At 43.4% G+C, this 27,889-nt stretch overlaps 2 protein-coding genes across 3 annotated transcripts in view; both read right to left on the bottom strand.

Annotated features, from left to right (window-relative positions):
• LOC138630348 (transcription factor AP-4-like) overlaps positions 1-26,981 on the bottom strand; it is a 33,593-nt gene extending 6,612 nt beyond the window's left edge. Inside the window, exons 1-7 of one of the 2 annotated variants that reach the window (XM_069714616.1) lie at positions 26,514-26,981; positions 23,565-23,730; positions 23,248-23,346; positions 22,363-22,533; positions 21,516-21,662; positions 21,150-21,320; positions 20,186-20,383 (exon numbers count right to left, since the gene is read on the bottom strand). In XM_069714616.1, the coding sequence (XP_069570717.1) occupies positions 20,228-20,383; positions 21,150-21,320; positions 21,516-21,662; positions 22,363-22,533; positions 23,248-23,346; positions 23,565-23,730; positions 26,514-26,602 (999 nt within the window). In that variant the 5' untranslated portion in view covers positions 26,603-26,981 and the 3' untranslated portion in view covers positions 20,186-20,227. Of the gene's footprint in view, positions 1-17,380; positions 20,384-21,149; positions 21,321-21,515; positions 21,663-22,362; positions 22,534-23,247; positions 23,347-23,564; positions 23,731-26,513 lie in introns of those variants that run through there. The other variant, XM_069714615.1, reaches the window with a different exon arrangement.
• On the bottom strand, positions 126-16,162 carry LOC138630321 (sarcalumenin-like). The gene is made up of 8 exons (XM_069714578.1): positions 16,098-16,162; positions 8,518-9,606; positions 7,012-7,104; positions 6,087-6,182; positions 4,862-4,978; positions 3,852-4,085; positions 2,795-3,144; positions 126-1,728 (listed from the first exon to the last, which is right to left on the bottom strand). The coding sequence occupies exons 1-8, from the start codon at positions 16,153-16,155 to the stop codon at positions 1,228-1,230; spliced, it is 2,538 nt and encodes an 845-aa protein (XP_069570679.1). The 5' UTR covers positions 16,156-16,162; the 3' UTR covers positions 126-1,227.
• Positions 26,982-27,889: the final 908 nt, after the last annotated feature.

Here is a 27,889-nt window from a genome sequence, read left to right as displayed (position 1 = left end):
TTCCCAAATCGCATTCCAGCTGTATTTTGCTGCTAAACAACCAAATGATATGAATTATATATTGTTTCAGTGGAAGAGATTTTAGCTGTGACATTGAGGCCTCACACAGAAAAACAGGCTAGACATTTTCACTTTTTTTTGTTTGTTTACTCAAAAGGCATCACACAAAACAATGACAATTAAAAACAGACCTAAAGTAAAGAGGAAAAGATTACATGTGGGAGGAAATGCCTGTGTGATATGCAGCCATGTTGAGGTAAAACTAGCACAGTTCAGAGGCCTGAAAAAGGCCACACTTGCAGCGAATAAATAAAAAACTACAATTATATTTTGAGGAGTGCACAATGTTGTATTCACTCAATTCAGTTCCAATGCACAAGAAATGTTATAATAAAAACTATGTCAATAATGAACATAACATGGTACAATACAGAGACAGATTGCAGTACAGTCAGTAGCACAATCAAAAAAAAATCTGTTAAACGTGGTTGAAAAACACCTAAAAACCACAACAAAAGCAGCTTTCTCTCCGTTTTATTGTACTAATATCAACCTCCACTGGTTTTAGGACATTCACCTGGTGACAGTAAAAACACAGCACAGCAGATTTGACTGAATCCTCAGACTTTCCATGCGGAACCAATAAGAATGGCAGCATTTTCCTATCTCTGGAGAGGTATAGTCGCTGCCAGCTTGTTTCTCTGATGAAAAAAAAAAAAAAATCAATAAATAATGTAAAAACAGGGAGAAATGAAAAAAAAAACCCAATGATTCTCAGACTTCATTCGCATATCATGAGAGATTATATAAAAATTTCTCACGATGAGTGGAAGTGTTGTTCTACTGCAGACATTAGCAAAGTTTTTAGACAGCAGTTGCGACAGATGGAGATATGACTTCACCCCTCTAAAGCTACACCCTGTCCAATTGTTTTAATAGATGTCTTAAACCGTCATATAAAAGTATTTGAAATGCAGTTGGGCACATATTTAGTCCGTTTCCTAAATCATGCAGATACATACAAGCACTAAGAAAAATTCTTAAGTACTCTCTGACTCGGGTCTGCTTGGTACTGTAGATCTTTTTCTATTCTCCTTCTCTCATTCTTCCCTCCTTGCTCAGTCTCCCACGTAGCCAGTCCCGAAATTCACATCTGGGGGCATCATCTCAGGAAACCCTCCGGCAGCTATCGCCATCTGCCTCCACCCTCCGCCCTTCTCCTCCATCTCACTGCCTCCTCCAGCGGTTCTTGGGTTTCTCCTCGCAGTCGGGACCCTCGCAGGTTCCGGGGAGTGGGGGCGGGGGGCTCGGCGCCGGCTTCGCCGGGGCAGGTGTGTCTGCGCTCTTGCTGACGCGGCTGAGCAGAACCGGGAGCTCGTGTGAGATGGCTCTCTCTATCTTCTCCAGCAGGCAGCCGCTAGTCCAGCTGCAGTGGGAGGAGAGCTGCTTGAAGTTGGACACCGGGTTCACCCCGAAGAAGTCCTGGTAGGCCTCCTTGCCGGGCAGGTCGAACTTGCTCACATTGGTCTTGGCCAGAATGGACTTGAAGATGTAATACTTGTCCGGGTCGTTGACAATGTCTTGGAAGACTTCGTAGGGGTCACTAAACCAGCCCAGCTTGTCGGAGTAGGTCTGCAGGTAGCGGTCCACCAGGAGGGCGTGGATGCGCACACGGATGCCGTGCTGGCGGATGAATGCGATCTTGTTTTCCATCTGATTCTCAATCACCTGTCAGGGTGAAGAGGGAGAAATGAGAAGGGACAGAGATAACAGCACTAAACAGAAAGTCTGAATTACAGAAATACAAAGAGAAATAGTCTTTCCACTGCACCGACAGTAAAACAGCTATAAAGGGCTTGAGTGCATTTTTTTTATGTCAAAAATTGCTTACTCAAGAACAAACAGGAAAAAGTAGATTTTTAGTCACAAATGAAGCAAAGCCCAGAAGCCAATTCCTCTCATATCAAACTCATCTTTGCCATCAAGGTGGTGTATTTAAGGCGGATTCTTCTGTGTTTCGACACCGCTCACCCAAAAGCTATGCTGCTGCTTTCTGGCCTTAGTGTTTCAAAAGTCCCACTCGACCACCAGTATGTAGGCTTACTCTAATTTCCTCCTCTTGCTCAGCTCAGCTTAATGCTTTCTTGTGGGGGACAATGAGGACAGAGTCTATACACCAAACATTCACAGAAACATCTCTTTCAGGTGAGTCTATTAAGCTTCTTTTCCACTGCTGGTTCCAGCCCGGCTCGACGCTACTGTTTTGCTTCCTGCAGGCCACTGATTGGTCAGAGAGAATCATCACAATCACTGCATCGCTGCGTGCGCGACACACAACATCCTGTACAAATACACAATTGTTGGCTTAGTTTCTAGCCAAGCTACTGTAGTGGCTGCAATTTTTTTTTCGTCCACTTGAATCCTTGATTAATGGCAACCCTAAAACCATGCCATGCTCAATTTGAGGAGGTGCAGACGTTCCTCTCTTTGGCATCCAACGAAAGGATCCAGCGTGTGTCGCACTGAAGATACATTTCCCAGCAGTTTTATTTGGCACTGCTACGACGACCAGCTTACACTGAAGGTGCACTTTCTGCAAGTGGAAAACGAAATCCCGAAAAGTACCTGGCACCAAAAGCGAGTCGAGTTAAATAGAGTAGCTCTGGCACGGGCAGTGAAAAAGAGGTTTTAGAGAACCTAGGAGTGGATTGAACTCTTTAAAATGTGACTTAATGTCGCTACCACCAAGTCTGAGCTCAAAAATCATGTCGTAAACGAAAATCCGGAGTCGAACCTGGTTGAGGTCCTCCATCAGAGAGATCTCCTCCTTCATGAAGAGCTCTCGGTTGGTGTCTGCAGCGTAGTCCTGAGGCCAGAAGGAGCTGACGTACACTCGGGGGGGCTCTGTGACATTGACCAGCGGCGCCATGCTCCAGAACAGGGCTCCGTAGACCCTCATCAGGTCCTGGGTGGTGAGGCTGTCGGCCTTGTTGAGGATGAGGCGGATCTGGGACTCGCGGCCCTTCATCTGCCTGAAGAGCATCTCCAGCTCTCCCCCCACATCCAGCTTGGTGGGGTCGAACACCAGGAAGATCAGATCGGCTCGATCGATGAACCACTGGCACACCTCGTTGTACGGGTAACCTGAGGAAGAGGAGCACAGGTAAAAGATGGAAAAATAACGTGATGGACACAAGACACAGCATTTTACTTATGAGAAGCTCTCTTTCCATGTTCGTAGCTTAAAATGTGTTACTGTAATGACACGTATATATATATATTTTTTAAATACAGTGGGAAAAAAACCGAGAAAGGAAATGTAGCTTTTCCAAAACTGTGAACACGTCTCAAACTCAGACCTGTACTTTGTATGTTTTAGCTCAAGGAAACCTTTAAATTCAGCATTATTGAGACGTGATTCACACACTTTTTAATCATTCTCCTGCCTTGTTTTATGGATAAAGCATAGAAGTGAAGTCCACCATAAATTAACATAAGGCACAAAGTGAGAGACTTATTAGACTGCCGGCTGCCTGCTTGTAACTGTGCTGGTGCATTTTTTTGCTGGACCAAATCTACCTACACTGAAAACAGACTCTACTGATCTGTCATTATGCAGACTGATGGATGGGGTTTCCACCTTCACCAAAACTAGATAAGTGTCTGTACAAGGCTGTGTTGAAATGTTTCGAAGTCATTCTTTCACCCGTCAGTTCACATATTTCAGTGGGAAACTGCAGTAATAGATGTTGTGTTTAAAGACTTTTAATCAAAACACTAATAATCATGAAAATAAAGCCAACTAAAGACATTCAAGATCTCACTATCTGTTGCCCCCTAGTAACGGTCACCTCTCTCCTGCTGCTTGCGGTTTTCAATGATGCCCGGCGTGTCGACAAAGGTGACACTCTCCAGCAGCTTGTGGGGCATCTCGATGCCGACCAGCCGCTCCAGGAAGCCCTGGCCGAACTTCTCCAGAGGGGAGAAGGACCGCGAGCTGTCTGCTGCCATGACGATGCCCTCGATGGTCCGCAACTTCTCACCGTGCATTATGACAGTGTACTCGGAGGTGGTGGGTTCAGCACCTGTAGGAGGGATGAAGAGGGAAGGATTTCAAATAATCTTAGCTTATTTGTTGGTTGGTAAAAATTTTACCTGATACAGAGTGTGTTGGTATACGTATCACATATCAGGTATAATATACTTCACTTTAAAAAAAAAAAATAATTGCATCAATTATCATGTATTACTGTTGAAATGTGCTTATTTAATGCTAAATAATCAGATAATTAAGCATTAAATAGGACAACACCGCCACATTTCTTAAATATTAGGAACGGATGTTTAGCTAATGTTGAATCACTATTAACTGTCTTTACATAAACACATAATCAATAATATTTAATGCCCCAGATTCTTTTGTTAAATTCATTCTTGAAAAAGTTTAAAATTTCTTGCCTATTCCATCATTACATTCACTGCAGTCGAAACGCTTTTAAAGTAACTTTTGAAACAACAGATAACATGTTCCTTGAATTAATCAATAACTAAATACACAATAGTTCAATTCAAAGCACTCCACAGTTTTATTGCTGCAGCTTTAATCTGTTATGACCAAAGTCTATGATGAGTAATGTGAGCAAATTTAAGATAAATACTGCTGAGTCATTTTGGTGGTGTTAAGACTCTTCTCTAATTGGAGTTTATAGTTATATAGATTGATTGATTGATTGCAATCATTTTTTATTACCATAAATTAGTATAATAATAATAATAATAATAATAATAATAATATGATGTATGACAAGTACAGTTTAATTCTGAATCTTGCTACCAACAATCAGGTTTAATGTGTGTGGACCTGTGTAGAGTTCCTGGGAGGAGCCGTGGAGACCCAGCAGGTAGTTGATCATGGACGATTTGCCGACACTCCAGGGACCCAGAAACAGAACCATGGGCTTGGAGGTGATCTCACCATCTGAATGTTTGTGCGTCAGAGACAGATGGAAAGAGAAGGATTGAGAGGAAGGGAACAAATATTTATAAAAAAAAAAAAATAGCTTTAGACCAAAAAGAAGACACTGCTTATTAAGTGTCTTTTCTGGATTCTGACCTCAAACATAACCTTATATTATGCTGTTGAACACGAGGCTCTTGGTTCCTTTACACTTCATGTTCAAGGTAAATTCATTTTGTTCACTGATTGTTGCTATTTTAGCTATTTAGAGTAAAAACTTCCACTTGTACACAGATATTATACCCCTGCTCTCCTGTAGCACCATCCTCAAGCCAAAGTGTCATATTAGCTCACACAGTATCTCCTAAAATATGAGGCTTTAATGACAGGGAACATCCTAAATTCAATCATGCACTTCCATTCAGCACCACAAGGTGGCCCAGAGTCACATGGCCCACTGTGAAGCCTTCATCCTGCTCATGAGCATAAATAATCCTCCCTGCCCTCAAGTGCTATGGAACAAAGTTGTAGAGCTCCTGGCCCGCACAATGTTCCCTTTTGATTTCAGCAGACAGACTCCTTATTGTGCTTCTCTGTGTGCCTGGTTTGAATAATGTCGGGTCCTGGCTCCTTATTCAGTCCTAATGATTATTTTACTCCTTATATTCACAGTTTCTGTGCAGATACGTTTGACATGAACCATGTACTGTATGAATCAAACACCGAGGTGAGGGGAGATGGTGTGTTGCTCACGGATTTCCAATGAATCATGTCAGCTGGAAGCACAGTCACGGCTTTATACATGACAGTTAACTGTTGTAAAAGTAATCTGTTGAAGTTAAACCGATTAATTGTTAAACAGTAGCTAGAGTATTAATATTTGCATATTTTTTTGTTATATTTGGCTCGTTGCCAGAGCTCACGCGACTCACTTTCAGAATAAAATGATGTATTCCAGTTGCAGACATGCGTTTTAAAAAAAAAAAAATTATTGCTCTGTAATGTATAGTTTACTTTATATTATAAGAACTGAATTACAGTTATAAACTGACATATTCTGGTGAGATATTTGCCTGTACAAACAAACTGCTTAATCATGCTGTCTAATCTCCACAGGAAGCCGAGTTACCTGTGACTTCATGCTGCCTGAGCTCATTGTACTTGAAGGCTTCTTCCATTGGCTTGATGGCCTTGTGGTAGATGTCCATCAGCGCCTTCATCGCATCTACAGAGAGAACAAGAAAGAGAAGTTGTGTTGTGATAATTGGGACATAATGTCGAGAAGGCTTTTGGAACAGGAGTATTACTAATGCTCTTGCCACCATTCCTGATGACAACAATTGCTTCTTCTGTACGTGATGAGTTGCCCTCATAAAATTGATTAAACGGAGCTGATGGGCTTCGCTGCAGCTCTTCGGCTTCTCTCAAATAAACAAATCTGGCTCAGCAGAACAGAAAGAGCTTTCATAGCTGCGGACAGAGTTACACATTTGCACTGATTAATCACCTGCCTCAAGACACGTCTGTCTGCGCGCGCGCGCACACACACACACACACACACACACACACACACACACACACACACACACACACACACACACACACACACACACACACACACACACACACACACACACACACACACACACACACACACACATTCATAAAGTACACACACTCACACATCAAGGCCTCCGGACCTAGACATCATGAAGCAATTTGCAGAATAGTTTCAGCAGAAAAGCCCCCAAAATTGTTTCAGACTTCCTTTCATTTGCATGCAAACACATCTGTTTTTCTTCTCCACCGACAAAGTAGCTGTAAACATTCTGCTGCGTTTTTATTTTAATACACCACTGCAGGCATTTCCGCAGCAAAAGTCTGAGACCCATTTGAAACGGTGGGCAGCAGAGCAACGTGATCACTGAAGAACCAACATTTGAGCAAGAGGATTTGTTTTTACTGTGTCGGATGTCAGTTGCACATGTTTCTGTGCATACTTTAGGAGCTTTATGTTATGTTTCGTGTCATTTTGGGATGTAGTTGTTCCTCACTTGAGAACTCTACTGAGCGTTCAGCGGTTGCCAGTCGCAACGTGTCCTCGATGTGGGCGCGGTCCCTCTTGGCCGGGCCGGACAGCTCACCCTCTGCGTGATGTGGAAGAACAGACTGTCAGGCAACTGTTAAAGGTCAAACACATGCACTTACCTGTGATTGCAGGTAATTAGTAGCACTTCGCCTTGAAAAAAATAAAATAACTATTTGTATGGCACAAAATGAAGCACATTTTGTCATCCATGAGTAAAAAAAACCAACCTCTGCTGACGTAATTCCCGAATAAATATGCTGCGCCAGGTGAGTGACCGGGCCATCTGCGCTGAGCACAGGTCCAACTCTTATATCATGCTGTTGTCCATTTTCGATCTATTCCTGTCCACTGCTATTCCAGTCTGTTTATCTCTGTACCAGAGGTTGTGAATAATTTCTCTTTAGTGACACTCGGTGTCATATTCCAAAGAGAGAAAGAGAGGGCCAAAGGAAGTCAGACCTTTGCTGTCATTTCACGACCGGTCTCAGTTAAATGCCGTTAAGTGACGCAACAATTGAATTGCCATATGGAGTATTTCTCATAAGACATACTTTATTTACAGTCTGGCTTCCATGTTAGTGGCCTTAATACATTTTCGTGAGCTTTATAGAGCAACTTCGAGCAACTTTTGTGTTGCCAGATTGGTTTGTTCTTGTGAATAGGTCATTTATATTTTGTATGCCACACAACTAAACTCCAGAGGGCAGGTAATTAAATGTTCCAGTAAGTGGGATATTTCAGATAAATTAAAGGACCAGTTTGACATTTTTGGAAACTATATATTTTTTTGCTTTCTTGCTTACAGCTATATGAGAAGGTCCTAGCACAAAAATGGGAAATGGGAAAAACCAATCCTTGCTTTATATTAAAAAAAAAATCTGCCTACCACAATGCCTCCAGTGTAAAACTGACACGTCGTTCAATCAATTCCTCCAACCGCACACATTACCAAACCACAATGTTTTGCTTTGACAGTTTGTTCCGAAGCAGTTGATTTCCTACATTTCCACTCTTTACGCTGAGTTAAACTAAGCTCACCATCTCCCGTCTATATAACTTTATATTTTGCGTACATACATGAGAGTGGTTCATTGCAACAGGGCAAATAAGCATATTTTTTGGGTTGAAAAGAACAGTCCCACCGATGTAATGAAATGATAAATGATGTGGGATCATACTCAGAGATGGGAAGCTCTTTTCAGACTTTGACGTTGTTTTTTTATAGCAGGTGTCAACACCCAGACACCAGATAATGACATGCCTCCTTAATTACAGAAGCACCAGCTGGATGGGGACAGATTTACTGTCACAGGATCCCTCCTAGTCTACTTGTAGCTGAGAGAGAAGACAAGGCACAAACCTCTGGTGTCAGTGAAAAGATTTAAGTCAGGAAATAAACATGAATGCAATCTCCATAAAGGTTCGACATATTGTAATTCAACTGATAAATCCAAGTGTTATCTTTTTGTACCTTTTGCCGGAGACTGTGGAGGCTCCTCTGCAGTCACCTCCTCCACTGTCACTTCCTCAACAGGTGCCTCTTCAACCACAGGAGCTGCCTCTACTGCGGTTTCCACGGCTACAACCTCCTCAACAGATTCCAGTGTGACCTCCTCTACAAGAGGTTCTGGCTCTGGTTCAGAAACCATTTTAACCTCAGGCTCTGCAATCAGCTCTGGTTCTGGCTCTGGTTCTGAAACAACTTCCATCTCAGGTTCTGCAATCACTTCAGGTTCTGGTTCAGGCTCTGAAACCACCTCTGGTTCTGATTCTGTCACAGCATCTGATAGTGCTATTGGTTCTTTTGTCACTTCTGGTTCTTCAGGTTCGGTTTCAGGAAGTGCTGCTGGTTCTGATTGTGGTTCTGAATCAGTCACTCCGGCGTCCTCCTCAGCTGTTTCCTCAGCAACCGTAGCCTCCTGTAGGACAGTTTCCACGGTAACCTGCTCCTCGGCTACCTCCTCTGTTTCCTCCTGTGTGTCTTCAGCTTCTGGTTCCTCAGCAACATCTTCAACTGCTTCCTCTGCTTCAGCCTCCTGAGGTTCATTCACTTCTTCCTCCTCCTGGGGTAATTCCTCCTTTACTTCTTCCTCAGTGTTCTCCTCCTCTTCCTCAGCCTCAGCCAATGTCTCCTCCTCTTCCTCTTGTAATGCAACCTCTTCAGCTACTTCCTCCTCATCCATACTTTGGTCCTCCAGGGACTCCTCCTCGGGCTCTGCCTGAGCTTCTTCCTCAGTTGCCACCTCTTCTTCTTCCTCCTCCTGCTCCTCTCCTTCACTTTCTACCTCCCCAGCGGAAGAGTCCTCCCCAGGTGGAGGCACTTCCTCCTCCTCTTCATGCTCTGAAGGGGAGGCTGCCTCTTCTTCAGTGTCTGAAGCTGATGGGGGTTTGCAGGGCTGGCACATGGCCCTCTCTGGGGCCGGGGTGTCGTTGGAGGAGCTCTGGCTGGCATGTTCCTCCGTTGTGTCACATCCACAGGAGAAAACGTCTCCTTCTGGCTGCTGGAGCTGCAGATGCATGAGAGGCTCCTCATCGTGGATTGAGGACTCTGCCGGGAGATCTGAGAGGGGAGGAATAGGATTCAACAAGCTTCCTCTGTTTGATGTTTTTCACATAACATTTCAGCTTATGAATACATTTTGGCTAGACATGGAAGTCTTTGTTGTGTTTTACATCATCAGATAAATCCACCAAATGTATCAGCTTTTTTTTAGGGAAAAAAATGACAATCTTCAGTGACCATTTCTGAAGTCATACAGTCATTGCACACTTTATGCTTTACTCTGCTGATGGGCAGAGTGATCATGTGGCCCATTACTTAATTTACTTCAGCTGGACGTCTGCAGACGAGTCACCTTTGCGTGTTACGTAAGCACCTGACCTGCACTGTGCATGAACAGAGCGGATGACGTGTTCAGCACCAACAGATTTCAGACTCAGATTTCAGCTCCTTGACTGACGACACTAAGTAGTGGACTATTTAAGGTGGACAAACAGTGGACAGTTGTGTCGGGAATCTAAAAGAAAACCGCTGAGTGGACAGCTTGGAGGAATGCATTAGTGTCATGATGCAGCTTTGTTACTGTCGTGATGCTTTAAGTAATAGGAATTTTTCAGCTACTTGACTGAATCGATTTTTGCTGTGCACATATGTGAGCTTGGCATTCTTATCTTCTCCATTGTTAACCAAAATTATATTTTTGAAATAAGGAAAAACTTACTGTATACACTGGTCGTTTTAGAACCACTTCATCCACACTGAATGTAAATCAGTAACTCAAGAAATGGGATTTTATGAAGGCCAATACTTCTGATCTGGTTTCACCCTAAATTGATGATCTCATCCTTAATATTACTTTATTGCACCAAAAACAAAAGTATTCATTGTTTCCCTCCAGAACTGTATTAGTTTATTACACATTCTAACATAAAACATATCTATGTGTTGCATGTATACATGTGTTTCAGGGCAATGTCTATGACGCATCTATAAACAGGGGACTCCATCTCTCTTTTCTTAAATCCTTTTTAACTCCAACTATTTAACTCATATTCTGTATGTGTGCACTGACAATGTTTGAACATTTATCTATACGTGTTATAAGTTACTAAGAAAGGAAACTGTTATTTTGATTTAGTTTTTGGAGTTATGTTTTTTTTTTTAAATCAAGTTTTCAGCCGACACTTGAATAAGTAGCTTGCAACCAAAGTCCAGAGCACATTCAGGTAAACGGACATCAGCGCTGCTCAGCATCATGCAGCTGATTACAGTTACTTCTTGTATCTATTATCTCGCATCTATAGTCAGGGGACTGCCTTGCTGTGACTCTGCATGCTTGTGCATCGGACTCCCTTCACAACTGCAGCGCACAAAGAGCACAAGGCCGTGACCTCTATTTAATTATAACTGCGTGTGAGGAGGAACACACGGTGGTACACAGTGTGACATGGGACCTTTAAATGTATGTCGGCAGTTCATGTTACAAGATGGACTCAGTGGAAGGGATGTGCTTTAGATAAGCTGTTAAGTATTCTTCATCATGCGATACGGGAGAAACACCCAGAGAACCACTAGATAGTAAACACAGTTTACTCATTTACCCAAGCCAGTCCTGAGTCTTTCCAGGCCTTTTACACCCACACAGGTCTTTTCACTCACTCTAGTAATTAGATGTCTAGTCAGGTTAGTTGAGCTCTGCTGGAATTACATAATGGAAAATATGCAAATAATATGTTAACAATCACAGGCAGATCTTTTGGCATATTGTAGCAGGAAAAGCACAGATATAACTGATAACACTAAAAACCATTCCAGTTCCAGGGTCCTGGTATTGTGCACGCTGTGTCACAGTCACAGCTCACTGGGTCACACGCTACAACTGAGCTAACAAAACTTTCCCGCTATGGCAAGTAAAGATGGCTGCTTTGAATAAAATTTTAAAAAAAAAACCTCTACGAAAGTCCCATTAAAAACGACAAAAATAAGAATCCGCTGAGGATGCATCACACGACTCATCTGAGATGGGTTTTCTGTGTGTTTCTGGGTAAAGACTGTCTGGTTCCAAACTTCTGAATCAGCGGCCACAGCTCTGATTGAAACCAGACAGTAATTCAGTCCAGTCATCAGGCTCCTTTCATCGCAATGCTGTGACAAGGTGCCAAACGGTTTCCCCTTCAATGTCCGTGGAAGTTGCACAAAGAGTATAAAGATGTGTCGATCAGCTGCTTTCTGTTTTAAATGTGGATGTGGAAGTAAGTGTAAAGCCTGGGCTGCCTCTGAGTTAAGAGGATGGAAGACTTAACGCTCATCAGTGCCGTCCTAAATGATGCTAGCGGGACTCGATGTACTCGACTGTTCCCGCGCCGTTATCCCCGACGCTTTCTTTCCTCTATTTTAAGGCCCTGAATCACACATCAAACAATTTTGCTCTCATGATGTAGCTTGTCACCTCTTGTATGTAGAAGCTTTGTTAGCTTATCACCTCCTGAGGGGGCTCTCAGCATCAGTGACCAGAGAGCACCAAGTTTACGATCCCGAAGCATCTTCACTGTGTGTAAAGTAGGAAGACCGAGTGTTTTTTTGTTTTTTTTTTGCATCGGGATGTTGGCACGGTTTTGTACCTGCATTTTACGAGCCATCATAATCAAATAGCCTTTTTCTGAGTCGAAGCAAAAGCCAAAGAAAGAATCCGGTCATGGAAGCCAAGTGAAACCAATGAATTTGAGGCTCGAGTCTAAGTCCCAAAATCAAAACCATCAAAGAGATCACAAATAAAATACGTGGCACATAAATCGCCTCTGCAGAAATTTGCTGCGTAAACCTCGAGCGATGTTTATCACGAGTGGACGTGAGGAAGTTACAGCAGACAGTCACATATCCACAGTCAGATTCTGAAGCACGTCTGTCCCGGCCTCAGAAAATGTGTCTCGGCCAGACTTAAGTGTACCGTAGGTGTCGGTAATTGAGTGAATCGAATGAGAGGGAGATTAGTGAGGGGAAACCCGAGGAGGGGTGCTCGGACACTGTCCTGATCGAGCCGTTACGGAGGTTTGGATGGTGTCCAGAGACACGCTGCTACAGCATCGTCTGCATAGTAACATGAACAGCGGCAGCAGCCAAGATCCTGAAATGAGTCGCTGAACGTCGGTTTCCAAAGTTATGTGACTTTACATAACAAGGTCAGTCCTTAATGACCCTTCACCTATTTGTTTATGTTACAAAGAACACTTTTAAAGTGCTGTGTGATGTTGTTTTCTGATGTATTTTATGTGAAAGCAGATATTTGACATCATCACTAAGAGGTGAGCTCTCTGTCTCGCTAACTTCTGAAAAAGCTTCAAGTTTGAAACCTTCTCACACAAGCTGAATTTAGTTTCCAGGCTTTTCTCCACATTGCATGCTTCTAGATCTCTATGAAGATAAACCACAAGGATCCTTTTCTGCTGTGCTGGTTGGCAGCAGCTGCCAAATCAAATCAAAGTTAACATAATTAGAAAGATGAGAACGATGTGCCGGGAGGGGGAAGAAAATATGAGACAAAATGCATGTGAAAATAACACGGTGGGGTTTCTGAGCCTTTAATATAATGAAGCAGCAAACCAAATAATCAATTTTCTGTTTTTGTTACAAAACCGACACGGCTCTGGGGATGAATCACTTTGGTCCAGACTGAAATAGATCAACAACTATTGAATGGATTGCCATGGAATTTTGTACAGATGTTCATATCCCTCTCAGCATGAATTCAAACTTTGGTTATCCCTTTGCTTTTTTTTTTTTTTTTAATCTAACCGTCCACTGTCATCATCAGGTCCAATGTTTAATTTGTCTAATACCTGTTTGTATGCTGGCAGTTAGCTTTGCAGGTTGACATGGTCAGTGTTACACCTGGAAATCCTGCACGTAAAAAGCTGCCATTGTGATATTAGCATGCTGACGTTCATAGTTAGGTGCAGCCTCCTTCAACGTGTTAGCTTCCATGTAAACATTATACTCATTGACCCTGTGTGAGTCAAACCAGACGGGATGGTCACTACCTGTCAGCAACATACTCTGCAGAGAAAGCCTATAAACAGGGCAGAGAAGGAGGCAATAAGTCCAGTAATTTATTTAGCATAACTGTAGAGAAATGATACGTAGTTATGGATGCAGGAAGATGGCTGTAATTCAAATATGCTGAATGAGTACTTTAAATCATTTAAATCTATGTTCTTTATTGACTTGGTGAAAAATTACAGTGCAAACTTTTGTTTTGTTTTCTTTTGAATACTGAAATCCACGACATGTTGACACAAAATAGCCAAACTCAGGAAGCAGAGCCATAAAATGATTTTTTTTTTTTTCACTTTTACTGTATTTTTTTTGGCTGCAAGTTGTTATCTAATCGATCATTAATATAAAAACATTGATGAATGCAGCTTTAAAATGTGCTCTTCAGCAGTGCTTTCCTTATATTTAAATTATTTCGTTCATACATGAATTGCAAATAAGTCACATTTTTCAGCACAGCATTAATAATGAAGTTACTGTTGCTGTGTGCAGATCTTTTTTTCTTTCACTATCACAGTGTAACATGCCTCTCAGGCGTTCCTTTGTCCCAGCACCCCAGTGCTGCGACAGTGAAGCCTGGGCCGAGCGCAGTGTTGCGGGGACGGAGTGGGACAGGTGCGTGGGTGCTGCATGGTACATCTTGGAGACAGAAATAGCCCCACAATGAGTCAGAGGGTGAAAAGAAGGAGGGATAATTCCACTCCTATTTTCAGGAAGTGTGACGCTCTTCTCCCTGTGATTGTCATGAGGCCCGGTCTGCAGCTCCGCTGCATCATTGCTCACAGTCGCTGCAACAGTGTGCAACTGTGCGTGACTCAGAACCTTTTCAAAGACCTGAACAATAAATGCGTCAACACTTGGTTTGATGACATGCGCCCGGCGGCACAATAGCCACAGTGAAAGATGGTGTTAAATCCATTAAATGTGATGTATTTCAGGCAACAGTGCCTAAAACAAAAACCCCTCAGGAGCACAAACATGAAGCCAGCAGCTGTTCAGCAGCTCTGACATTCATCAGCATCCATCCTGATTAATTAGGACCGTTTAGACCTAAAGTAGGTGGTGTGCCTTCTGTTACCAGCTCTTATTCACTTCACTTTATTTCCATCTACCTCGACCTTTAATAGCATGTGATTATCTCGCTCTGTAACTTTTGCCGGGCTACTGTACTCTGGTCCTCCATGCTGAGCCCTCTCGTGCCCGTTTTAGCCGGGACATCCCCTGGACGTGGACGGCGCTGACTGGAATGACAGATTAGCAGTTCTGCGCAGAGCTGATCAGGAATGATGACGACATTAAATGCATCACACAGACTTTACCCGCAGACACAGAGTCTATGTGTGTTCATATGTGACTTCATCACTGTGTTGTAACGTGGAGCAGGTGTACCTGACACAGTCTTTGTGCGGGAACATGATGTGTGTCGTAAATTCCTGAGAGCTTTTGGAGATGCGTAATCAGCCCACGGCTTCGGGGACGACAGTATCTGATGACGACTTTGTCTGACTGATGCCTGACACCTGACTACAGCAGCCTGCAGGGGCCAAAATGAACCAGAGCAAGGACAGACAAGGGTACTCCCTGCCTCCACATTAATACAGAAGGACAAGTCAATTAACAGCCTCGAAAACTTGTGGAAAACAAGCAGAGCAACAAATAAGAAGTCCAGACCCCCAACGAATGCTTACTTCATTCATTCATTTGAAATGGACAGAAAGGTACTGCAGTGGCTGCACAATGCCAAAGTCCTCCCATGAGCACTGTCTGCTGCTGTGAAGAGACAATCAAACCGAAATGAGACCCAGTGGAGGGAAAACAAATCATTTCAGCTAGCTTTGTCTTTTGGCTGCAGCAGAGACTGTGACCCTTTGTAGTGAGTCCAAGTCAGTCTGTCAGTGCTGTCGCTGCGTCTCTCTCCGGGGCAGAACAGAATAAGCAGCAGGCGGGACAGTTTCCATCAGCTGGTGTCACACCTCAGCCCTGACATTTCCAATTCTGCACCACGGAAACATACAGCACACGTCATTTTTCCTGTCCCGTCAGATTACTTACAGTTTACCGCGGCGTGTATAGACGTCGATCAAAAACACAACTCTTATAAAGCCACACACTGCTCGCACTTAAAAGACACGAACCAGTGCTCAACGCTCTCACCTTGACCCCATTTTTCTTACAACCTCACACTGGTAGGAATCGTAAAATCAATCCAAAGGTAGAAGAATTTAACTTATTTCACTGCAAATTAAGTCTTTAAATCCAAGAAATAAAAGAAAAAACAACAACATATATCTTTAAAAAGTTCATTCATCGATGACCTACACAATCGCCGCAACTCTCAGCAAGACATGGAACGCTGAAGACACCAGGCCAAGTCCATCCAACTGCAGTGGATTTCACACATTTCACACAGCACACCTGCTTGAAAAACTCCCGACTGCGTCCCATAAGCAGTATTACACGTCGGAAATATTTCTCCCGCACTTCGTCACCCTCCACCGTACCTGCAGCACAGAGGACCAGAAGAGGCAGCAAGCAGCAGGCAGACACCAGAGACTTCATTTTGGCTGCCAGGGGCCTCCCGCTTGTCTCCCCCCCGCTATATATACCGCTCTGCTTGAAGGTCAGAGGGCACGGCGGCGGAGGCGGAGGCGGAGGCGGGGTGCAGCAGCAGCAGCGGCGGCAGCAGCTGCAGCCGGATCAGCCGCCGTGTGTCAGAGCAGCTGCCTGGTCCGATCGAGAAGGTTGAGAGAGGATGAAACAGGAAGACGAGGGCTGAGTTGTCATTTTAGGATTGTTGTATAAGGCCCTTAGCTACGAGCCATCGGAAGCCTCAGAGTGTGATTAACATATGTGGGTACGTTTTTAGTCACATTAACACGGCAATCCCTTTGGTCCAGATTTAACATCTCAACGACTATTGCCATGAAATTTTGCACAGATATTGACAGTCTCCAGAGGAAAAATCCGTGATCTTAGTTTGTGTGGTTTTTTTTTGTTATTTTTTGTATCAAAACCTGGTATCATGTCAAAGCATCATAATCAAGGACAATAACACCTGTCGGTCCATTGCGGCACAGAGTCAGTGTCACGTTGTGCCTCGCCTTGGCGTAAAAAGCCTCATGGTTAGTGTCAGGAAAAAATACACATGGTTAGGTTTAAGAAAAAAGTACTTGTTTGGGGTTGAGAATGAAAACCACATTGGCACAAAATGTACTTGGTTAGGAAAAGACTTTTTTTTTTTTTTTTAAAAGGAATCCACGTTGGTTTCTCACAGACTTGAATCCTAATCTCCTGGGATGAAGTCCTAGGTTTGAGCCATCCAACCACCCCCAACCTACTGTCCTTCTCAGACTTTTGCTGTTTTTGTACTTCATCACATGACCTCTTTGTTAGACCCAGGTCATGTGTGCATAAACTTTTCATGCCTAGGTGAAGCAAAACCTGACCCTGACACGATATCCTCAAGTGGAGGCGTACTAGACACTTTGGCGTGATATTGGGCAGCTTCCTATCATATTTTGAGATCTTCTAATTACCATTTATCACTGAATTCATTACCTTTTTCAAAAACAAAATTCTAAGAACAACTTTGTTTCCTCTGTAAAGTGTCACAGCTGATCGATTGTACTATTCCACCTAAAAAAAGGATTTGAATGAGTCCCGTTGGGCCACTAGTTTCTCAGTAACGTGAACTCCTCTCTGCTGCGCCACGTGAACTCACTGTCACCACCTGGTGGACAGACAGCGTCATTATGTACAATTAAACTCAAGCAAACACTGAAAGTGTAATAAAAAAGTACAAATTTTATTTTTTTCATCTTTACAAAGGCCTGTTTACCCAAGGTTTTTTTTTTTTTTTTTTATAAACAAAATATAACAGCTTCTCATCGACCTGGACTGATGAAAAAAAAAACAACAAAAAACAACAAACAAAATATAAAAAGGCTTGTCACTGAAAAATGAAAAGCAGGACTATAAAGACAAATGAAAAGACAGAAGAGCAGAACACCATAGACAGTTAAATTGTGTCACAGCAAAGAGCTTACAAAAAATAAATGGCAAAAAAAAAGAACAAAATCTTTCTCAATTGATTCAGGCAGTACAGAACAGCAAGTGCTTCATATTGAATATCTGAAATTCCACCAAAAGACAGCAGAACTGCAACACAATGTACAGAAACATCTGGGGGTCAAGTGTTTGTCTGACCAATAACAAACCGCAGCTTCAACTCAGGCTGCGGATTAACATCTGTCAGCACAACAGCGAACCCTTTTAACAAAGCTTCACAAACAAAACAGGAAGATTCCCCCCCCCCACCCCCCCGATGTTTGGCATGAAAATACTAATCTAACCAAAACTGATGACAGAGAGTGGTTAGTGTCCACCCATCTCACAAGACAATGTCAGTGAACGCATCAGTCACATGTTCATAGAAAAAAGAAAAAGGAAACCCACAAAAAAAACAAAACATGTCATAACAAAAGCCTGCTTCAGACAAGAGAAAAACAGCAATTAGTAATATGCATTCAGTTGGCAACAGAACATACGAGAGATCAAAAGACAGATACAAATCCAAATAAAAGGAATGTTTACAGCGTCAAGTCAGCGCATCCAAACGAGTATGACGGGAGAGGCTCGCCGCGGAGGGTTTCCAGTCAAAGTCCCGAGAGAGAAAGAGAAGCAGTGGAACATGAGGTGGACAGACTTGGTGCAGTTACAGAGAGACAACGAGACGAGAGGGATTGTGGGAGATCTGCGATTCAATTCAGTGCTTATCGTTTTAGCTTCAGTCTCGGCAAACGCTGATTCGGCTCTTTTTGTGGCGGACGGCGATGCAGCGAAGATCTACCATCACGTGCCTAAAGCTCCTTCGGTTATCTTCCTAAAGTTTTGCGAACATTACGTTTTAGCGTTGATTTTCACGACGACACAACCCCGCCGTGTTCTGAGGGGTGTTTTCCTTTTCCTTTTCCTCCGCCCTCTCGTTCTCCCGAGCGATCCTAACATGACAAATATCACTTGTGACAAAAAAAATAAAAAAATTCAGGTACGAGACGTTGACCGACTGGGAAGATACACGGAGGGTTTGGGCCTCGTCAGCGGAGCACCGGGTTGACAACGAGCACCTTGCGAGTAGAGACTACATTCTTTGATACGAGCACGTCAAGATTCACACATATACTGTAGGTGCGACGCGCACACCTATCGACGGTGCATAGAGAACTTCACCTCGTAAAGGACACCAACAAAATGCACAGAAGATGGAATTGCATAAATACCAAAAAACGCTAGTGCATAGTCACTGAAATCAACAAACCGAGACCAGGAGATAGACCCAAGTCTCTGGAGGAACACCACCGGCAGCCTTCATGCCGTGTTAGCATGGGAATCGTTCCAATTTAAATGTTGCATATTTTCATATGCAAAGCTCAAGTCTGATTCAAATTGTCTGAAAGTGCTCTTAAACACCAGACATTAACAAAATGCTGGTAAATGTTCTAGGCGATGAACCAACATTTGGTTCTTTTTTTTTTTTTTTTTTCCTTTTCTTATTTTTTTTTTTTTTTCTTTTTTTAAAAGCTTTCTAATTTAAAAATAAATCGACCGCTGTCAGCATTAGATAATCGACGAAGGGGATGGTTCAAAACCGAAATCCGACTTTTATAAAAGATTGATCTCAGGGCCTCCAGTTCTTTGTGAAAACCTGACAAACCTCCAATTTGTTAATCTCAACCGAACAAAGTGTTCGCCTTCAGCATTCAGTAACCCTGACACAAAGTAAATGTCTACAAAAATGACTAATGGAAACTGTCTGCACGAGCTTATTTTCTTGTCTTTTTTTTTTTTTTTTTAAGGGCTTATTTCGACATCAAAAGCAACATTTCTTTTCAAGTACATCAGACAGAAATTCCTTGAACATGTAACCACGAATTAAAAGCTGAAATTAAGAGAACTTTTCCCAAATTTGGTGAAATTTAGTGCTGACTTCAGCTGGAGTTTAAGTTCATGGCCACTGGCGCTAAAATAAAATAAAAAGTACAACTGGGGAAGAAACTGCAGCTCCGTTTCAGAATGAAGAGCTGCTGGCTTATTGCGTTGTTACATTCAACTCTCTTTATACTGACTCCATCAGTTTGTAGCACAAGTAATACTGTCGGTGCGCCAGTGACGACGGACGACCTAACTTTGATACTGCGACACATGAACACACGTGATGGAGCGGGCAGATGCTGAGAGCTTTTTTTTTTTTTTTTTTTTTTACAGGAGAAGACCCTCAAGTTTTCAAGTAGCCACAGGCCGGCTCCGTCACTAAAAAATACGGCCTCTAGAAATCCCACAGGGCCTCCTCTGCGCGCTGACCATCCTATGTTTCAATATTCAGAGATTTTACAGTACACGATGGACACAGAGCTTAACCACTGGATTTAGGAGTTTGGATAATGCCGAAGAAAGATTTTCTTTTTTCTTTTTTTCTTTTTTTAAAAGTAGTCGAACTCCTGGAGGGAATCTTACAGTGAACGGGTGTTTTAAGTGTTTGTGTGTGTACGTGTGAGTTCATGGGGGAGGGGGGGAGGGAGGGGAGGGGGAGTCGAGGGGCGTTAAAGGGGATGGGGATGGGGATGGGGAGGGATCAGTTCATTGAGCAGTCTTCTCCCTCTGTGTCCGTGTCGGTGTCCGAGCAGGCGGTGTCCATGGCGACGTGGGCGGGGCTAACGATGACGGCTCGTCTCTGCTCCTCCTCGGCGCTGGCTCTCCTCTCCTGAGTGCGTTCGATGTGCTGGATGGCCTGCGAGATCAGGAAACAATCAAAATAAAAGAAGTATTTTCACAATAAAACGATCAGGCCTGAATATGTGATCAGTTACAGCGTCGGGTACCGATCGAATGATACTTTCAAGGCGACCACCAAATCGCTTCGATACAATCTCATGTCAAAAAAAAAAAAAAAAAAGCTTTGTCACACGGTAGCGAATTTCGGTTGCTAGGCAACAACCACACACGTTTTCATTTTTAAAACGCATATCGGTGAGTAGATCTCGCCAGCGTCGGTGACCCACGGCGTTCGCTATTTGTGGCCTCTCCTTCGGTTTCAAATTTTAACCTTTTATCTCACTCTTTTCAAACTCATTTTGGCCACATGGCTGTCGGCGTTAACTGCAGGCAGCAGGGCAAGTCAGCGTGGACAGATAACGTGTGAGGCGTTTAGGAACCATCGGTAAATTGCAGCGTTTAGTAATGGCATGCATGTGAGGCGTGAAGAAGATTTACTAGTTGTGAATCGTAGCTCCAGAAAATCACCTCGGTTAAACCTTCCCTCGCTAAACTGAAATAAAATCAAAGCTTTCTAAAGCAATGTGTTGTGTAATTTTCTTTTTGTTAAACTAGATTTGATAAAACTGTAACCAAAAAAAGCATCCTTCAGGATGCTGTATCAAATTCAAGGTTATTGGTACAGGAGTTTTTTTTTTTTTTTTTTTTAATGCTGCCCAGTCCTAATCACTTATTCTAGTGTTTGATGAATTTATTTTGTTTCCATCCAGAGGAAAACAAACCTGCACAATGGTGTCCAGGTTCTGTCTGGATGTGGACACCGTGCTGGTGTGGACAGACGGGCTCATGGTCACCACGGTGACGTGATGATGGGGGTGCTGGGTGAGTGCTGGGGCTGGGACGATGACCGTGGGGTGGTGGGTGGGAGCAGGGGGAGTGGGCGGAGCCAGCACCTGGAGGACAGACAAAATATGAATAAAATGAAAAAGTGTCTCATTACTACGCATGAGATACTTCGTGTATTTACACATGACGGAGCTAAACTGAACTGCAGCAGAGGCTCCAACTGTCTTTTGAGTGTGTGTGTGTGTGTGTGTGTGTGTGTGTGTGTGTGTGTGTGTGTGTGTGTGTGTGCGTGCGTTTCTGACCTGTGGGCTGTGTGTTTGTCGGTCAGCGGCGTGGATCTGCTGGAGCCGTAGCAGCGTCTGGCTCTGGATGAGTGCCTGCTCCTCCTCCACCTGCTGGGTGATCACCTTCAGACGCTCCGGGTGCAGCTGGGTGTCCAGGGAGCGCACCTACGAACACACGCGTGTACATGTGCGAAATTCACACGTTAAAACATTAAAGTAAAGCACTGGGACAATACAAACAATACACGGACTGAAAAAAAAAAAACCAAAACATTCACGTCCGTTGGGTTTGGTAAAAATCCTTCATTCATTATTTTTGTGAGCTGTATTTTCTTTTCTTTTAAGGCTTCATTAAAACTGAACTACTGACAGGTTGGTTTCAGGTGCTGTGGAAATGTCGTGCCCCTCATGTTTACTTTGCGCTCGTAAGAGCTTGTTTAAGCTTCTGTTTGTCTTCGCCACCTGTTCTCCCTCCTTTGTCCGAAACCTGCTGGTCAGGTGGATCCCGGGGTGTCGCTTTATGAGGAACTGGCTGACGTGCTGGTTCGTCTGTCAGCACCACAAGCTACCCTCCGTTTGTTTAAAGGATTCGCTCTGATCAGAAGTTAAAAAGGTAAAACTGAAAAAAACCGGTCCAGGAATTTGGGTATTTGTTACCTCTAGGTGAGGCAGGTTTGTAACCTGAAGACGTGGCCTTCAGTAATCCGCACCGTGTGGGATAAACTAACAGCCCGTGAGGTACCCTTTCTTTTGAATTGCTGCTTCAAACACAATCCCGTGACTCACTGAAAAAAAAAAAGGTGAAATCTTTTGATCGCGCTGAGACGGGTAAAAAGGACACCTTGACCTCCTGCCGTCAGCTCACCTGCTCCTCCAGCTGCATTCGAGCCGAGCGCTCCTTGTCCAGTTGCTGCCGCAGCTCCAACATCTCCCTCCGCAGCTCTTCCACTTTCTCTTCCTCCAGCGTGTCGGGAGACCCGATCCCTTCATCCTTCTCCTCCGCTCGCCTCCTCTTAGGCGATGAGCCGCTAAACTCCTGCGGTGACACGGAAACCACGTGTAAAGTAAAACGGTAAAAACAGAATAATAAAAAAAATTAAAATCAGGTTCGTTGGACTTTCCCCCCCCCCATTGACAACAACACGTGCTGCCTGTGTTAAACTGAACAGGCCGGTGTGGCGAGAAAAAGAAACAAAACAACAACAAAAAACAAGTGAACCAACAGCATGGTTTAAAAAAAAAAAAAAAAAGTTAAAACATATCCGTCACAAGCCATGACAGACGACAGATGGTGCACTGTCTTCGCCAAATTTGACCAGCTGTTCAAATGTGAAATATAAGTTCGGTTGTAATGAGAAGAGCACAGGAAATTCGAGCCCTTCAAAAGCAGGCCGCGACGTCCATCAATAACGCTCTCGTTCAGACGTTGTAGCTCGCTGACAGTACAGTCTCGAGTCTAACAAACTCCCTCCAAACTATTTTTGCTGATTTGCTGCGATCACTTGGGACGTTCAAACACAATTGAAAGCGATCAGCTGACGCCGTCGGACGTACTCTCATCTAAACAAAGGCAAACCTGCGGCTGCCTGAAAGATACGACGCCACACGAGACCGTTCAGTTGGAAGGTTTTTTTTTTTTTTTATAAAGTGGGATAACAACGACCGCCATTTTCGTTTAGGAAAACCCGGCTTCATCCAAAACAACCCTTTTCGTGGTGGGAAAAAAAAAACGTCGGCACGGGCCGTTTACCTGGATGAAGCGCTTGAGCTGGTTGTTCTGTGCCAGGAGCTGCGTCTTTTCCTGCTCCAAGGTGAAGATGTAGTCCGATGTCTGCTGCAAGATGGCCGCCTGCCAGGGACGAAACAAGAAGGTGAATTTCGGAAGAGGATAAAGAGAAACGCGTTCGTGCGACTGCTGGAGGTAGACTGAAACGTGAAATGGGGAGGCCTGGATGTCAAAATTTCAAATGTGATTTCCCGCCGCGGACATTTGCACCCGGTCGTTTACGGCCTCGTGAACTTCGCGAGCTACGTCATGCGAGTCGGGTGTCTGCGTGCCGGCGGCACCTTGCTGAGCTTCTCCCCGTCCGTGTGCGGCAGGAGTGTTTTGAGCGACTGGAATCCGGCGTTGATGCTCTGCATGCGCCGGCGCTCGTTGCTGTTGGCGATTTCACGGCGGATCCGCCTCTCCTGGTCCTGGGCCGTCTCCGGGCTGAGCGGGATGTTGGCCAGGCTGAAGGAGAGACACCAGAGGAGGGAGAAGGATCATGATTCTGTCCGTGGAGACACTCGCGTCCAGTGAGAAGTTTAAAGCTCCTCTCTGATGCAGTTTAACCTTTAAGTTTTGGGGTAAAACCTGCTGCAAAGCTTCTTCACTTGGTTTATTTAAACATAGTATGAACAATAACAGGAAATGCGGCTACAAGAAAGAGAGAACTTTCAGCTGACGCGCACACACACACACACACACACACACACACACACACCTCAGACAAATCAGGATTTCTGGATTAAAATCACAGCAACAACAAAATCTGCTAGTGGCTGACGTCTCCGACAACGAGGCTTTAAGCCTCCGAGCAGACACGGTTACTCCCGTTTTCTTTACATTCCTCAGCCGAGCTGCAGGAGGGTCTTTGAGTATGGATGAACTCGGTGCCCCCCGACGACCCTCCTCCGCCCCACGAGGTTGGATTTCCCCGGTGGCAAAACCTTCTCCGTCATATTTACTCCAGGGTGAAAGCGAGGTACGAAATTAAATTGTCCGAATTTACTTCAATCTGTCCGTTTACAAGCCGAGCGGAGTATAGAAAACATGCCTCAAAAAGAACATTTAAGATATTCTATTCTTATATGATGCAAGTCCACAGATTGATTTTGTGTTTTCATTTTTTTTTTTATCTTACTTTGAAAGCTTCGGTACAGCTCACTAAAATAACATACTTGTGCCGGTTAAACCCGTGAACAACATTTAGAGATTAGTTTTGTATTTTAGGATTAAACCGTTCATCCCTGGAATGCAAACGTACTGCAAACATGCCCATTTCATGACACGTTCACCAAACTTTAAGGGATAGTTTGTTACATATGTGACTTGGTGTATAATCACACGTGGCTAACAGCAAAAAAAAAAAAAAAAAAGGCTGCCCGAGTGCCACAACCTCCTCGTGGACCGTCCGAATCCCCCAACGACCTCAAAGAAAACAAAACCAGCCCTGAGATGATATATATAAATAAAAGACAGCATTACGGTAATGAATCTCGAAGCGAATTACTAAAGAAAAAAAAAAAAAGGGACTAATGTTATTTGGCTCGATTCCAACAGAGACTGCATTGATGCAGTCAGTGCCAGCTTACACCTGATGACACAGTGGAACATCTCCATGGCAACGACTCCCTGCATGTCTGTGTTAACTACTGGCTTTTAAAAATAAATAAATTTATACCTCTGTATACAGCTCATATACATTATATAATTCAATGTGTTTAATCAGTGACTTATGCGGTGATAATCAAACATCGTATTTGTTCCCCGGTGGTCTTCTTCTTCAGCAAGTTTGGTCTTCAGACTCTCTGGATATTGTTTATTATCTGCTTTATTATTATTATTATTATTATTATTATTATTATAATATAAAAAAAATGGGGAGAGGGGGTTCACACAAGTATGGTAATAATAATAATAATGTTACAAAAAAAAAATGATGCACAAAATTCAGCACCGAGTTAATACGACTCGTTGAACACAAATCTGTAAAGATCCCTGATTGGAAACGGCGCATTAAAAAAAAAACCCCACAAAAAACACCAACAACGACGGCATCTGTCCTCCACACTTTGAAACACGTTCATTGATGAAACCCGTTGTTGTGAGCTGCGGAGCTCCAGCGTGGCCGCCGGGGGGCGCGTCGGTCTGCAGCGGTGAAATGTGACTCCGCCGCCAGCAGCAGCAGCAGCAGCAAGGCCCCCCTTTGGCATCGTGGAAGAACAATGTGCTTCCTATGATTAGCGCCGAGCTAACACTCGGTTATTTTACCTGCTACCAACCAAAAAAACAAACAAACAAACAAAACAAACAACAACACCGCCAACACTCACTAGACGACGTGTTTCCACTTTAACACGTGATTTAAAAAAAAAAAAAAAAAAAAAAATAGTGCGCAGTGGTGGCTAACCAGTGAAGCTAAGCTAAGCTACCATTTTTTTTTTTTTTTTTAATATTTATTTATTATTAATTTTTTTTTAGCACACGACACAACGACGGCTGCTCCGCGGGAGTGGCGTTTAAAACACGCGTTCACCCGCGGGGCCGAAACGCACTTTTTTTATTATTTATTTTTTTTACGTCGGCCCAATTTAACGTATCGCGAAATCCACTTCGAGTTACTCCTTAAAAAAACAACAACAACAACAACAAAAACAGGCAAAAGGTTGTGACAAACATGTGGTGTTTTTTTTTTTTTTTTTGGTGTGTGTTTTGTTGGCGTGTAGCAGCTGAAGGAGGAGGTGGAGGTGGTGGAGGAGGAGGAGGGGAACACGTTAACTACCACGTGGTGGGTGTTCATCGGGACGCCAGTGTTGTCGATTTCACATATTTCTGAACCCAAAACGGGTACAAACACGCTTTTTTTTGTTGTTTTGTTTGTTGTTGTTTTTTTTTTTTTAACACCAGCGCGCAAAGTAAACCCGCCGACGACGCGGGGCTTTGCGGGGAGCCGGCGGAGGAGAAACATGGCACCGGAGGAAGCGGCGCGGCTAGTTTCTCCGAAAAAAAAAAAACCACGCTGCCCAAAAAGACACGGGGCTTAGCGTTAGCATGCTAACACGAAGTCAAAAGACTTGCAACCGCGTGTACACACACACACACACACACACACACACGCGTTACAGCCACATGCACACATACAATAAAAAAAAAAAAATTAAAAAAAAAATTAATAATAATAATAAAAAATGGTTTGTGCACCCCTCGTTTTAGTATCAAACACACAAAAACAGCGAGCTCCCGCGACGCACCTGCAGAGACCTCCGATAACGTCCTTCTCCGTCTTCTTGAACTGCTGTAAGGACGGTATCTTCTCTGTCGGCATCATGAAATATTCCATGCTTTCGAAGCCACCTTCTTGTAGTCCGTGGTTTCTGTTTTCCTCTCTCTGTCTCTCTGGTCTCCGCGGCTCTTAATTCTTAAAATATTAAGAGGTTACCGCAGTTTTTTTTTTGGGGGGGGTGTTTTTCTTCTTCTCTCCCTGCGCTCCTCAGTGACGCATTTCTAAAATACCTCTCTCCGATCGGTAAAATCTGAAGAATAGCATTAAGACAAATAAAAGTCAATTCAAGCTGTGTTGCTCTCCACAGCTGATGGGGTTCCCTCCAGTGTGTGTGTGTGTGTGTGTGGCTTCCTGCCTCCGCCTACTACGAGTGTGTGTGTGTGTGTGTGTGTGTGTGCAGCTGATCTGTGTGAGGCGGGAAACAGCTGGTTGGAATCAGAGCTTGTTTTCCGGAAAGGAGAACAAACAAGAGCAGCGAGACTCGCCGTTGTAACTGCATTGCTGCAAATCTGACAAGCAAGTGAACAAAACGCTCATAAAACCGAGACGATAACTTACAAATTCTCAAGAGAATCGAAACAAGAGTCGGTGAGATCATTCCGAATCTAGTCTTGCTTTCCTTAATGCACATTTCTATTTCATGACAGCTGTTTTAATCCTGGTTTTCAAGCAGTGTCTGACTTGATTATTGCAACCAAAGAGAATTCTAATTTTTAATTAAAAAAACAACAACAAAAACGTGTAGGCCATGAAAAAACGAGGGCGATATGGTGGAAGAAGTGCTCATTTCCTTTTACCCCAGGAAAATTACCACAATAATAATAATAATAATAAAAAAGGGACATCAATATCTAATGTATAATCGAAATAACACTGATCAACAAAGATTTTATTCCATAATAAAATTGCCTGTTTCTTGAGTATTTTTGCACGAAGAATTTCTTCATTATTTAAAGTTTTTTGTTGTTGTTTTTTTTTTCTTCCAGTATGGACATAGAAAAGCAGAACCAAGGAAAGTGGAGCCCTTTCTGTGTTTGCTGGACACAGAGGAGGGATGTTCCCGAGGCCAAATAAAGGTGAAAATCCTTCTCTTGAACATTTCAGAAGAAGGGCCTACATGTTTAACCAGACATAAAAACAGTTTTCGCCCACATGCCTTCACTGTGTTGAAGAATTATCACAATACACGGCGCAAATGATAATAATTTTACCGTTGTTTAGCTGTATATCGGTCTATTTATGTCTGTTTCTGTGTATGTGCATTGAGAGCGTTTTTCAAACCGGAGTCAGATTCCTTGTAGGTGTAAACATACCTGGCCAATAAAGCAGCGTCTGGTCCTGATG

The sequence above is a fragment of the Brachyistius frenatus genome, unplaced genomic scaffold (assembly GCF_029030835.1).
Source record: "Brachyistius frenatus isolate BFR_SWC_R1_liver_20210118 unplaced genomic scaffold, ASM2903083v1 Contig_132, whole genome shotgun sequence".
NCBI classification, from domain to species: Eukaryota; Metazoa; Chordata; class Actinopteri; family Embiotocidae; genus Brachyistius; species Brachyistius frenatus.
Note: the sequence above shows the minus strand (reverse complement) of the source record. Positions and strands in the feature narration are given on the sequence as shown.

What these genes read in the sequence shown, in the direction of transcription:
- LOC138630321 (XM_069714578.1), bottom strand. Translation starts at nt 16,155, where the DNA reads ATGAAGTCTCTGGTGTCTGCCTGCTGCTTGCTGCCTCTTCTGGTCCTC. An exon ending in TCCACAGTCTCCGGCAAAAG is followed by an intron (nt 7,105 to 8,517) that starts GTACAAAAAGAT and finishes CACATCACGCAG; the next exon opens with AGGGTGAGCTGTCCGGCCCG. An exon ending in TGATGGAGGACCTCAACCAG is followed by an intron (nt 1,729 to 2,794) that starts GTTCGACTCCGG and finishes TCACCCTGACAG; the next exon opens with GTGATTGAGAATCAGATGGA.